Below are 14,776 nucleotides of genomic sequence, written 5' to 3'. Positions count from 1 at the left end.
ATTGCAGATTTTTCCGCGATTTTCCCCGTGATTTTAATGAAAGTGAATGGGAGCGATTTCAAAAACGCTAATCAATCACAAAACGCTCAGAAAAGCGCTTCTAGTGTGAATGGGCCCTAAGTGTGGAATCTACAGAAACAAGGTTGAATTCAACAGGGAATGCTTTACCTTGCTGGATGTTTATAGCTCAACTCCTGATTGGCTGCAACACACGTATAGCTGAGTGATGGTATCAGTTATATGCATAGCTGAGTACCATTATTGGCTGCGGCGCTCAGCTATACAGGTTAGTGTTAGACATAAGTATGGGGGAAGTTAGTGTTAGGTGCAGGTAGGGTGGGTTAGTGTTAGGGGTAGGTAGAATATGTTAGTGTCAGGTGTAGGTAGGGTAGGTTAGTGTTAGTCATAGGTATGGAAGGTTAGTGTTAGGTGTAGTACTAGGTAGGGGGAGGTTAGTGTAAGGTATAGGTGGGGGAGTTAATGTTAGGAGTAGATAGGGGGTTAGTGTTAGAAGTAGTTAGGGGGTAGATTAGTATAAGATTAGGTAGGGGGAGGTTAGTGTTAGGTGTAGATGGGGGAGTTAGTGTTAGGAGTAAGTAGGCGGTTAGTGTTAAGAGTAGGAAGGGGAAGGTTGATGTTAGGTGTAGGTAGGGTGGATTAGTGTTAGGTGTAGGTAGGGTAGGTTAGTGTTATATGTAGGTTGGGGGAGGTTAGTTTTAGGCGTAGGTGGGGGAGTTAGTGTTAGGAGTAGGTAGGAGGTTAGTGTTAGGCATAGGTATGGAAGGTTAGTGTTTGCATAGGTAGGGTAGAGGTTAGTGTTTGGCATAGGTGGGGTAGTTAGTGTTAGGAATAGGTAGGAGTAGGTAGGGGGTAGGTTAATGTTAGCTATAGGTAGGGTGGATTAGTGTTAGGAGTAGGTAGGGGGTAGGTTAGTGTTAGGTGAAGATTTTAGGCATAGGTGGGGGAGTTAGTGTTAAAAGTAGGTAGGAGGTTAGTGTTAGGAGTAGGAAGGGTTGGTTAATGTTAGGAGTAGGTAGGAGGTTGGTGTTAGGAGTAGGTAGGGTGGGTTAGTGTTAGGAGTAAGTAGGGGTAGGTTAGTGTTAGGTGAAGTTAGGGGGAGGTTAGTGTTAGGCATAGGTGGGAGAGTTAGTGATAGGAGTAGGTAGCAGGTTAGTGTTAGGAGCAAGTAGGAGGTTAGTGTTAGGCATAGGAATGGGTAAGGCTAGTATTAGGCGTAGGTGGGGAGAGGTTAGTGTTAGGTGTAGGTAACGGGGGTTAGTGTAAAGTATAGGTGATAGAAGCCGATAGTAGAATATAGGTAACATTACATTACCAATATTCAAACCATCGACAACAGCTGGCACCCAATTAACAAGTGCTATTATTAAATGTAAAGTCCATGAGAGGTGTTAAAGGGCCCATAATAAAAGTAATAGTAAAAAAAGGTATTACATATATATATATATATATATATATATATATATATATATATATATATATATTCAATCATTACCTGTCCCATCCTCGGTAAGAAAGGCCTCCACGTCAAACTTCATTTTATAGTAGTATGAATTTAGATTATACGTCTCTGTCTGCACTTCCACTTCAAAGCAGCCATTTCTGTCAGTCTGTTAGTGGAGAGAGCAAAATCAATGAACCCTTCTCACACTCTCATGCAAATACTCACTGCAGACCAACCATTCCGGAACTGCTACTAGCATACCTCCAAACTTTTCGAGATCAGAAAGAGGGACATGTAAGCCACACCCCTGCCACACCTCTAACCATGCCCCTGACACACCCCTAATGCACACTATAAAGATTTCATAAGAAAATTATGTTTCATAATTCAAACCACACTGGTGCTTTCTATCCTGGTTAATTTTCCTTCATTTTAACAATTGAACAATATTTAACAATAACAAATATATCAATTTAAAGGGATACTGTAGGGGGTCGGGGGAAAATAAGTTGAACTTACCCAGGGCTTCTAATGGTCCCCCGCAGACATCCTGTGCCTGCGCAGCCACTCACCGATGCTCTAGCCCCGCCTCCGGTTTACTTCTGGAATTTCAGACTTTAAAGTCTGAAATACCACTGCGCCTGCATTGCCGTGTCCTCACTCCCACTGATGGCACCAGGAGCGTACTGCGCAGGCACAGACCATACTGGGCCTGCACAGTACGCTCCTGGTGACATCAACAGGAGCGAGGACACAGCAATGCAGGCGTAGTGGTTTTCAGACTTTAAAGTCGGAAATTCCATAAGTGAACGGGAGGTGGGGCCGGAGCATTGGGGAGTGGCTGCACGGGCACAGGTTGTTTGCGGGGGACCATTAGAAGTTCAACTCATTTTCCCCTGACCCCCCTACAGTATCCCTTTAGAGGATGGGAATAAAGTTTAGAGTCAATCAAACACATTGTTCAGCAAAGATACATATATTTACATAGAAAGAGAGACATAGGCCTCAATTCACTAACCTTAACTCCTGTCTTTAATAACTCTTCTGAGCTGTTTTACAGTTATCACAATTATATCACCATGGTGATAACTGTAAAACAGCTCAGAAAGGTTATTAAATACAGAAGTTAAGGTTAGTGAATTGAGGCCAAAGTCCTGAAAGAGGGACAAATGAGGGAGAAAGAAGGACAGAGGGACAGGGCTCTCAATGAGGGACTGTCCCTCCGAAAGAGGGACAGTTGTGAGCTATGGCTACTAGATCCACTGCCAGACAGCTTCCAAAAAGCAAAATCAATGAACCCTTTGCACACTCTCATGCAAATACTGACTGCAGACCAACTATTCCGGAACCGCTACTATCCCTACAAAGTCTAGAGCAGAGGTTTTAAGTCTGGTATACACATTCAATTGTGATTAACCAATCATTGGTCAGTTTTAACACCTCCATGTAGAATGAGGTTCAATAGATATTGAATACTATGAGCAGATCGTGTAAATAAACCCTCATACTACATACAGTAGAGGTGCCAAAATTGGTCAGTGATTGGCGAGTAAAAATTGAAGGTGTGTACCAGGCTTTAGTGTGCAAAAAAATGCAGTATTTTCCATAGTCACATATGCCACGCAGAGGCTCCCCAGAATTTGAATGTGTCCTAACTCTGGCCCCGGGGGGAAGGAACGGACAATGCACAGGGTATGTGGATCCTGCGTGAATGTATCTCTGTGCTTTCCTTGGGTCAGATGTGCTTTAAACACCTCCGTACTGACGAGATCAGGCCCCTTAAAGGAACACTGAGTAGTTTGTCACTTTGAGGTCCCTCGGCATCCTCTAGGTCCCCTACATTCTCTCGCCGGCATCTCCGTTACCTGGGCGACCTAGCCGGGAGTCATGTTCAACTGAGCGTGTGTGGCTCATCCGCCCTTCTCGATCACACACCTGTTGCTGTGAGTGTTCTGTGCATGCACTGCTCATTCTTTCAAGAACCGCGTATGCGTAGAATGCTCACGGTGTTGGGCACGTAGACAAGCTGCGGATGACTCCTGGCTGGGTCGCACATGTAACGGAGGACGCCGAGGGACCTCACGGACTACGTAGGCTGGAGGAAGTCCCGGGTAAGTTCAGTATTTTTTTTTTACGTTCAGTGTTTATTTAAGGGACACCTGAACTAAAAAGGATTTAGAATCTGCCATATTTATTTCCTCTTAAAGTGAACCTAAAGTGAACAAAAAAAATTAGATTAACTCACCTGGGGCTTCCCTCAGCCCCCTGCAGACGATCGGTGCCCTCGCAGCCCCGCTCAGATGCTTCTGCACCCGCCGGCGAACACTTCCAGTTTGACCGTCACCGGCCGACAGGCATGGGAACATGAGTGATTCTTCGCGTTCCCAACCTGTATATCGCCCCCTATGCTGCTATTGCGACCTCCTGGCCTTGTCTTGTCCCGTAGAGGTTAAGGTTTGGGCTGTCCAGTCAGCCCTAGTTCCTGTTTCCTTAGTGCCTCCATGGCAGCATACAAATGGGTTGGCTCCGCCCCCTCTTTACCCTGATAGGACTCCATATGTATAGAAGTTTCGTAGTGCTATGTATAAGTAAGAAGTTGTTTTTTCTCTGCTCCATACCCGTCCTGTATACTCCGTGTACAAGTCCTGGGAGCATAATCTCCAGTAATAGCATATGGCTTCTCGGCACAGTATCGCTTTCACCTCACCCTGAACTGCTTTCCCAAAGGTGTATCTGGAAAAGAGAAACAGAAGTAGTCATGATACTATCACTATCACTATTGTATGTGCTCATTATAGGTATTTGTTGTTTCATTTTTTAAATATCAAAAAAATCTAAAGATAATCTCCAGGAAGTATATATGTCATGGAGGGTATGGAAGTGCTTAGGACCTCCCTGGTGTTCACTTAGCTGGTCAGGAGCTATCTCATTGGCTCCTGACCCTGTGATAACTATAAGCCAATCACAGTAATCACAGCTCCATTTTTTTTTAAAGTCTCTGGTCCCCCTTAAGGATCAAAGACCCCTTAACCATTTAAGCCCGCGGGTATTTTTCACCTTATGGACATGATGAATTTTCACATTTCAGCGCTCCTTCCTTTCATACCCCAATAACTTTATCACTACTTATCACTATTTATCTATACCGTGTTTTTTCCACCACCAATTAGGCTTTCTTTGGGTGGTACATTATGCTAAGAATTTTGTTATGCTAAATGCATTACAATGGGAATAAGAAGAAAAAAAATGGAAAAAATGCATTATTTCTTAGTTTTCAGCCATTATAGTTTTAAAATAATTCATGCTACCGTAATTAAAATCCACACATTTTATTTGGCTATTTGTCCCGGTTATTACAAAGTTACAATTATATCCCTAGTATAATGTATAGTGGCAATATTTTATTTGGAAATAAAGGTGCATTTTTTCAGTTTTACATCCATTACTAATTTTAAGCCCTCTTGACATAGATATTAAAAACATTTTATCAGTAGATGTAATTTTACTATTTTGGCCACAAGATGTCCCCATTGAGCGCTTCCTATTAGTGTACAATACGTACGCAATAGGAAGCAATGTGTTGCTACATTGTAACTAAGGAAGTGACGCAGGTATCTATGGAGACCTGCGATCACGGTGGCCTGCGTGGAGATTAATAAATGGGAACTTTTGTTCCCATTTAGAAATCTACGGATGGACGGCGGTAAGCGGCGGAAATAGGAGGCGGGAGGAAGCACGGCGAATCGATTTCAGAATGAACACTGTTTTTGAGCTAAAACAGTGTTCATACTCAGAGAACATGCACGGATTGGCACAGGGCATTTGCCCGCACGATTGCCCTCACAGCACCCCAAACTGCAGGGACGTGACTAGCGCGTCCCAGTGGCATTAGCAGCTGCCGCTGCGGATGTGAGGCTCACGTCCCATAGGCAGAAATGGTTAAAGTGAACCTAAAGCCTGTATATCACCCCCTATGCTGCTATTGCGGCTTTTGGTTCACTTTAAGGACCAGAAGGATAAACACATAATAAAAAGTATGCTAGACAAACAGACTTTCAGTTCTGAGTTACCTGCCACATATTTCCATAGGAAACGTCGGCGTGGTGATCAGGATCACAGGAGGTAGAGTGACGATAACTTCAAACTCGGGCAGCACTACAAATGCAAGCAAAACCGCAGAGAATTATAATGACAATAATCACAACTACCAGAAAATACACAAAATAAAAATGTTATACAAATTGTATGTGCAAATAATTGGTCCATTTCCAAGCTGTGTAGATTTGCATAAAAGTAGAATAAATATTGCATCACCTCAGAGGAACTTTTAGCCTCTCATTCTGACCATCACTACCATTGACAAGAAGACCTGCCGAATATGCTTGAATGGACTAAGAAGAGGCCACTCACACTTGGCCAAGCATTTTACGCATGTTCTGTTCTGTTTGCTTTTTATCGTGTGTAAAGTGCATTTCATGTTTTAAGAACACCTGAAGTGTGATGTATATGGAGGCTGCCATATTTATTTCCATATGTATTTTCTCTTAAAACAATACCAGCTGCCTGACAGCCCTGCTGATTAGGGATGCTAAAATCCGAATTCTGGTGAATTCGGATAGTTGCTATCCGGATATCTCCCAGTTACCTGTGCAGGGTGGGCGGGGGGGTGGGGGTCAAGCTTACCTGTTTGACGTCTTCTTCGTTCTGTCCCTCGGCGCCTCCCACGATGCGTTCCACGCGGCGGTCACGTGACTACAAACACTTCCTCCTTCCGGGGTGAAGGAGGAAGTGTTTGTAGTCACGTGATGCGCGTGGAACGCATCGTGGGAGGCGCCGAGGGACAGATCGAAGAAGACGTCAAACAGGTAAGCTTGACCCCCACCCCCCCGCCCACCCTGCACAGGTAACTGGGAGATATCCGGATAGCAACTATCCGAATTCACCAGAATTCGGATTTTAGCATCCCTAATCAGCAGGGCTGTCAGGCAACTGGTATTGTTTTAAGAGAAAATACATATGGAAATAAATATGGCAGCCTACATATCTCTCCTGCTTTAAGGTGTCCTGTTTCAATGCAAGTCAAGAGTATGCAGCAAAAAAAAAAAAATCATGTAAACTAATTTCAGTTTGTAATCACAGAAAAATCACAAACAACATTTGCATAAGAAGGCACACAAAAACAATAAATAAATTAAAATACAGAACACCAAAAAACATAGGAAAGGCAGATTTGTTCGTTTGAGAAATTACATGTAGAATTTTTGCATTGATAATATGAACACCCCCTAAGGGCTCGTCTCCATGCTCCATGGCTCTGCACTGCTTGTCACTCCCAGCGGGGGCGGGGCTTGCGATCCCATTCATTACACTGAATGGGATTGCGGGCTGAAGCACCTTGGAATGCAGCAAACCATGTGCGGTGATTCACCGCTGAATCGTCACGCATGAAAGGAAAGAGCAGACAGTGCAGTCTATGCACTGTCTGCTCTCCCTGTGACCGCGGTTCCATAAGTGCACTATATGGAAACGCGCCCTAACATTGTCTGTCTCCCCTTCATCCCAGCTTCTCTGGTTCCCCCATCGTGTGCCCCTCAAGGCCGTAACTAGAGGGGAGAGCACCTCCTGTGACCGCAAGGGGGCCCCAACAATTACTTCATTTCCTCTGATAAAGGGATCCATCCTTCACGTGAGGTGTTTTTGTGGCTACACTTGTTATGGGTGTGAAGATAACGATGTTCTCACTTTTTGTTAGGACACTTGCAAGCTGGGCACCCAGGATGTGAGAGTCACCAGGGGCAGGCAAGGGAAAGGGTATGAATATTGGAGGCTCCATAGTTACATCACTGGTGCCCCTCCTCGAGTCTGACCACATAGGATGACATCACCATGCCTGGTTGGCCGGGCTGTTCCAGGACTTCTTCCCCACCCTCTGTATGCGACAACACCACAATGGCTATCATTCATAAAGCATTCCCGCTTGCGGAAATGCTGAAAACAGCCGACTTTACCGAACACATAGCAAGATCTCCATTCATAAAGGCTCATTCCGCATGAAAAGCTGACATAACCGAGCAGAGCAATAAATCACTGCCTTGTGCGGTGACTATGGTAACAAATGTAACAAAATTCATAAAGATTTACGCAAGCGGCATGTAGACGGGAAATACCGCTCCCTTGCATGTGGCGATAACAATGTTAAGTTAATGCAGACACAGACCTCCCAGGCAGCTGCAGTAGAGTGGAACACAGAGAAACGTATCAACTCGGCTGCTTCCTGTGTTTCCGCAAGCCTACCGTATACCTACCGACAGCCTAGTTCGGGAAATCTCCGCACTGCTACCGCAACTGGCAACATTTTTATGAATGAGCAGCCAGAAGTCTAAAATACCGACAGCTGTGTTTTCCCGCATGGATTTATTTTACCGACGACACTTTTATGAATGATAGCCAATGTGGGCACGCTAATCAAGCGTCATTCCTGAGATGACAGAAATGGGGGACAGCGCATAGAATCAAATAAAACATTCCCAGTAAACGAACATCTGTTAAATATAAACATGGCACCCCTCTAGAGCCAGCAACTACCACATGTTGGAACTGTACATGCCATGTAAATGAAATCGGCAAATAGAAAGCAGAAAAACCGAGAGCCCAATATAGTGTAGTATGTATTGGAGAAGGGGAGATGAAATGAAACGTGTTATACTTACAAACCAGGGTTACCGTTTAGGCAACCACTATATAGGCAGGTGGGGAGATTAGACCTGTCCCTACTCAGGAATAAGATGTCGCTCTCTGTGGATAGAAGAAAAAGAGGGTGTATCACCCTTCCACCAAGGGTGGATCGCTTATTTTGTAGAGGTGTACAGAGGTGCCAAAAGAGTAAAAATTACTAAAATCATCTAAAAGTGTTCAGGAGGCGGTGGTGGACCTGCCCCTCAAAACATACACGATGCTGTTGATTCAGTTAATATAATTTATTCACATACTCCTAGTGAACACTGGCAACGCGTTTCACGGGCTCAATCCCGCTTCATCAGGCAATAAGACAACAGGAGTAACACACAGCTAGGGGTCCAGTCTATGCTTGGCACCTCTGACTTTTAGATGATTTTAGTCATTTTTACTCTTTTGGCGCAACGAAATCGGCAAATAGGCAGGCCCGGATTTACCTCACAGGAGATTATAGGCACAGATGATCTGGCACCTTAGACTTCACCCTCCATTAACCTACAAACCCCACCGAACCGCACCGCAAGTGTGCTGGCTGTCCCAGCTGTCACTTCTAACTTACTTCTCTTGCCTGTCATAGGTGCACAGGTGCCTCTTATTATTGGGTAGCCAGAAGTGCCCTCAGTATTAACCTCCCTGGCGGTAAGCCCGAACTGAGTTCGAAATTTTTTTTTGTTACACGCAGCTAGCACTTTGCTAGCTGCGTGTAACCTCCGATCGCTGCCGCTACCCGCCGATCCGCCGCTATACGCGTCGCCGCAGCCGCCCCCCCCCCCAGACCCCGTGCGCTGCCTGGCCAATCAGTGCCAGGCAGCGACGTGGGGTGGATCGGATTCCCCTTTGACGTCACGACGTCGGTGACGTCGGTGACGTCATCCCGCCCCATCGCCATGGCGACGGGGGAAGCCCTCCAAGAGATCCCGTTCTTTGAACGGGATCTCTTGATCTCCGATCGCTTGGGGGATGCCGTTGTCTCGCTACATGAAAAATAAAAAATAAATTAAAAAAAAACGTATTTGCTGCCCCCTGGCGGATTTTAATAAACCGCCAGGGAGGTTAAGTAGCTCAAGGTGCTCCCAAGTATTAGGTAGCTAGAGGTGCCCCTGGCTAAAGGGAGATCTCATCAGTGGAATACTGAGAGCAGGGGGAGTAACCTCTCATTTGCACTCTCATCAGGACTCTGCATAGGAAAGGAGGGAGGCGCTCGGGGAGGGGAGTGAGCTGCCTTTCCATCATCAGGTGCCTGTAGGCACGTGCCTACAGTGCCTTATGGTAAACCCGGCCCTGCAAATAGGGTTGATCAGAGGGAGGCTAATAATTATGTGTTGGTGCAAATTTGATGTTAATTGAATGAACATTTAAAGAGGAACGATAACCAAGGATTGAACTTCTTTCCAATCAGTAGCTGATACCACCTTTACCACGAGAAATCTTTCCCTTTGCCTTAATTGATCATCAATGGGGTCTGTATGGCTGATTTTGTGGCGCAACCCCTTCCACAGTGTGATGTCATATCCATTGCTGTCTGTGAACCTCGTTGCATTGTGGGAAATAACAGCTTTTCTCAATAAGCAATAATGTATCTCCCTCTGTGCATAGAACTCTCAGTAATGAACATTCCATAAAGATCACCCGGCAGAACTAAAGATGCCACCACCAGTGATAAATCTCTCAAAGTAAATCAGGGAGAAAAAAAGATCTTACAATAGGCAAACACTGACTACATAATCTGTAAATTAATATTGTAAAGGCTAAGTTCACAGTGGGACGTTAAAGTCGCGCGTTAAAACAGCATTTAACGCAGAATAACTCACTGCAATGAAAAATCAATGCCCCGTTCACAGTGCACACGTTACGTTAGTGACTAACGCTGCACGTTAAGTAAAAGTACTGCATGCTGTGCGTTATACACGCTATTAGCTGCGTTGGACTGTTTGCACATGCTCAGTAATGACTTGGAAGCATACTTTTCATTGCCTGTATTTTTTACTGTATCTGCTGTATGCGACGGTAACGCTGCGTTGCCACTTTTTGGGCGCGTTGCGTTGTAAGCTTGTGGTGCGACTTTAACGTGGCATCAAAACGCAACGTCCCACTGTGAATCTAGCCAAAAAATAAGCAGTTTTATTAATTATGTCATTTTTACTACATTTCCTCTTAAAATTTTTGGAAATAGACCAAATGCTACAGCCATTTGGACCTTTTCCCAGCTGCATAAATTTGCATAAAATTTGTATAATATTTGCATCAACTCCTAACTGATTACCATCTCCTTCACCATCCCCATTGTTCAATTCCACCTTGAGTGTAATAAAAAAAATCTCTGTATATACAGTAGGCATGTGAAGATTTAAAACATGTAAGAAAAAGTTTAATATCGCATAACAGAAATTCCAGTGCTCACCGTACTCTGACACGTGGAAATCCTGCTGGGCGTTGGGAGACGTGATTGTATATGCTCCTACTTTAACCTGCGAGTCCAGCGAGAAGGAAAGGTCTATAATTCCCTTCTGTGGCATTACGTTTAACCACTGGGCAATGCGATTCTTGTTCGGATCCTTGGGAGACAAGACAAAGGTGCGATGTACTGTGGTTGGGGAGTAGCTGTGGACACTGGACAAGATCATAATTCCCCCCCCCCCCCCCCCCCCCCCACACACACACACACTAGTGGGATAAGATTCAAAATAAATTCTTGCAAATGATTCAAAATACCTTTTTTTTTTAGCTATAATAATAACCGAACATTTGTATAGCGATTTTCTCCTGTCGGACTCAAAGTGCTAAAGAGCCGCAGCCAATGGGGGCGCTCAAGAGGCCACCCTGCAGTTTTGGGGAGGCTTGCCTTGAACTCCCTACTGAATAGGTACTCACTCGAATCCTGGTCTCCCATGTCAATGGTGGTGCCCTTAAAGGGACACTTAGGGCTGGGGCACACCGAGCGGCTTCTTGAACGTTTTTGCAGCCACTTGCGGCTGCGGATACGCTAGGGTAATGTATTTCAATGAGCTGGTGCACACCAGAGCGGGAGGCGTTTTGCAGAAACGAATCCTCCCGGGGTGAGGCATTTTTTGGATTGCGGAGGCGTTCCTGCTTCCAATGTAAAGTATAGGAAAAACGCAAACTGCTCTGAAAAACGACAGTTCAGAGTGGTTTACCAGCCGGTTTTGTTACAGAAGCTGTTCAGTAACAGCTTTACTGTAACAATATATGAAATCTACTACACTGAAATCTGCAGCAGCAATCCGCAAAATGCAATCCGCAAAACGCCTCATAAAAATAAAAAAAAGCGTTTAAAAATCTGCTAGCATTTTGCGGATCTGCTAGCGGGTTTTGGTGTGCACCGGGCCTAAAAGGGGAACTTCAGCCTAAACAAACATACTGTCATTAAGTTACATTAGTTATGTTAATTAAAATAGATGGGTACTATAATCTCTTACCCACCCTATTTTAAAAGAACAGGCAAAGGTTTGTGATTTCATAAGGGCAGCCATCTTTTTGGTTGAAAGAAGGTGACAGGGAACATGAGACACAGTTCCAACTGTCCTGTGTCCTGATCACCCCTTCCAGTTGCTAGGCAACGTGAATAACAACATAGGAAATCCCATCATGCTTTGCACAGCATCAGGGGGAAAAAACCCCAGGCAGTTTTCTTTGATGGGGCGGAGCTTAGCTAAAAATGCAGCTAAAAATGATACTTCATAAGAAAAACAAAGTTCTGACACCAAGCCTTTTCAGAGCTGCTGAGTAGATTTTTAGTCTAGAGGTTCACTTTAAGGCCTAAAAAACCTCACCTGGGGCTTCTACCAGTCCTCTGCAGCCATCCTGTGCCCTTGCAATCTCGATGGGATCCTCCTGTCACCACCACCAGCTACTTCCGTTTTTGGTGACAGGCCTGGCCACGCGTCTGCTTCTACGCGTTCCTGTCCGCAATAGCGCCCTATATCCTGCTATTGCGAACAGGAACACAAAAAAGCAGATGCACGGCCAGGCCTGTCGGGCCTGTTGCCTAAACTGAACGTAGCTGGCGGCGGTGGCCTGGAGGATCCGATGGAGACTGCGAGGGCACATGACGGCTGCAGGGGGCTGGTAGAAGCCCCAGGTGAGTAAAACTTATTTTTTTTTTAAATGGCTTAAGTATCCCTTTGACCAGTACACTATTTAACCTTCCCCAGGGGCGTCTCACCCACATAGGCAAGTATAGGCGGTTGCCTGGGGCGCCATGAGGTGGTGAGGCGCCATGAGGTGGTGAAGCGCATTCCCCCGCTGCTGCTACCGTAACCATGTTTTTTGTTTTTTTTTTGTATTATATTACCTCCCGACTCAGTCCCCGGTGCTCGGCACGCTACCATGTGCTCAGCAGTGCCTCCACCTCCACTTCTCCCCAGCCAATAGAGCAATCAATACTGCTCTTCTCTGCCAGGCTCCTTCTTTAAAGCTGTGCCCCTTCTTCTCAGTAGCCACACAGGTAAAGTGTTTACCTCGTGTGGCCCAGCCTTTAACTCCGCCCCACGCCAGTCAAACCAGGAGCCAGAGGCCAGCCAGCTTATGCCCCCGACAGTCTGACCCCCCACCTGTGTCACTGGCTGCACACAGACACTGGAGCGAGACAGCCAGGGGACAGATGCAGTCACAGAGAGAAGAATGTGATGTGTCCGTGTTGGAGCCCCGCCCCCGCACAAGACAGCAACACAGCCCGGGAGAAGGGACGTTTCTGGCTGCTCCAGACTCGAGATGATAAGCTGCATGCACAGGCAGAAGAGAAGGTATGCAGGCAGGCTGCTAAGAACACTTCCTGTCCTGTGTGCAGACTCCCAGTACTGTTATAACTGCTAGAATGTGCCCTGCTCTTTTGATACTAGAGTTTTCTTTGAAAGCTGGTTAGGCTGTAGGCCGGTGAAGCTGTAAACCTGTGCTTTAGTGCTGTGCTGTCTCTCCCCTCGCTGTTCCTCTGCCCCCTCTTCCATCTTATGCTGTCTCTACCCCTATCTGTTCCTCTGCACTCTCTTCCATCTTATGCTGTCTCTCCCTCTCCCCTCTGTTTCTCTGCACCCTCTTCCATCTTATGCTGTCTATCCCTCCCCCTCTCTGTTCCTCTACCCCCCTCTTACATCTTATGCTGCCTCTCCCTCTCTACTCTTTCCCTCTGCTCGGATTACGTGTATTTTCTGGTGAAACGCTTCCACATTACGATTATTTTCTGACAACGCTGCCCCGTTACGATTATTTTCTGGTGAAACACTGCTGCCCTATGATTAATTTCTGGTGAAATGCTGCTGCAATAAGTGTATTTTCTGGTGAAACACTGCCACCTTACGAATATTTTACGGTGAACTGCTGCTGCAATAAGTGTATTTTCTGGTGAAACACTGCCACATTACGATTATTTTCTGGTGAATTACGATAATTACTATTATTTTCTGATGAAACACTGCCGCATTATGATTATTTTCTGGTGAAACGATGCTGCATTATGATTATTTTCCTGGGGGGGGGGGGGCGCCACAGGTTTTCTCGCCTGGAGTGACAAAATGACTAGAGGCACCCCTGACCTTCCCCTCCTAGTGCCTAAAATTAGCCCCCACCTAATTCCTAACACTAACCCCTCCTCCTAATGCCCAACACTAACTCCTCCTCCTAGAGCCTAACACTAACCCCCCCCCCCCCCCCGTGAATCCTAACCCTAAGACCCCCCTCAGCAGTGCCTAGCCCTAAGACCCCCCTCAGCAGTGCCTAGCCCTAAGACCCCCCTCAGCAGTGCCTAGGCCTAAGACTCCCTGTGATGTCTAACACTAAGGACTTTACCATATTTGCTGATATTTTAGGTGCGGCCATAAGTGCCTATGTTAATAGCTGCATCTCCGCAACCCAAATTACATATAATTTTTGCAAGTCCCATCTATTAAAATAGGCACCTGTTTTACCAGGGGGCCTCAGACGCCCAAATTAATTGTTTCTTCTCATTCACCATTTCTGCTGCTCAATGCTGTTTATAGGTAGCAACAGTAATTCGTGTACAGTTTCAGTATCAGTTACAGATGCTTTGAAAAATTTTAGGCTACGGCTTGAGGTTTTGTTACTCACCTGTATTTCCAGCAGGGGGCACTGCAGACAGAAGAAAAAAAGATTATTCATATAGCAATCTATCTTGTGGTGCAAATCCACCATACAGAACATTTAACTCCAAATCTATTCTATGTAATTGGCTAGTGTTAGCTCTGCCCACTTTTTCTAACCCTAACACACAATTACTCAAGGATGACCTAGTTTGTGAGCTTTGCGGTCTTTGGCATCAATAATTGACATTGAAATGAAATATATCTAATTGGCTGTGGCTCCACTCCTTTGAAAATCAATAGGTGAATTTTGATTAGCTTTTGTAGGCTCCACCCACTTTTCTGAATATTAATCCCAGTCACCCAGTGACCAACTGTGCAACGTTTAAGAACCCTGCCATTGACAGTGTAAGAAAAACAAAAGTTTGCTTTCTTAAAACAGAAAGAATTTGCGATAATTCAGGTTGGAGTGAGCTTGAGATGTCTCCCAGAGCATCACTGCTGAATATATGCAAATTAACCATTG

At 45.4% G+C, this 14,776-nt stretch overlaps 1 protein-coding gene across 1 annotated transcript in view; it reads right to left on the bottom strand.

The window, feature by feature from the left end:
• LOC137536628 (alpha-2-macroglobulin-like protein 1) overlaps positions 1–14,776 on the bottom strand; it is a 119,773-nt gene that overhangs the window by 91,380 nt on the left and 13,617 nt on the right. The window contains exons 5-9 of the mRNA XM_068258879.1: positions 14,279–14,299; positions 10,599–10,752; positions 5,533–5,617; positions 4,081–4,195; positions 1,514–1,628 (exon numbers count right to left, since the gene is read on the bottom strand). Of these exons, the coding sequence (XP_068114980.1) occupies positions 1,514–1,628; positions 4,081–4,195; positions 5,533–5,617; positions 10,599–10,752; positions 14,279–14,299 (490 nt within the window). The remainder of the gene's footprint in view (positions 1–1,513; positions 1,629–4,080; positions 4,196–5,532; positions 5,618–10,598; positions 10,753–14,278; positions 14,300–14,776) is intronic.

Source organism: Hyperolius riggenbachi, chromosome 10, assembly GCF_040937935.1.
Source record: "Hyperolius riggenbachi isolate aHypRig1 chromosome 10, aHypRig1.pri, whole genome shotgun sequence".
Classification (NCBI taxonomy): domain Eukaryota; kingdom Metazoa; phylum Chordata; class Amphibia; order Anura; family Hyperoliidae; genus Hyperolius; species Hyperolius riggenbachi.
The sequence above is the reverse complement of the archived record's forward strand: the minus strand, read 5'-3'. Positions and strand labels throughout refer to the sequence as shown.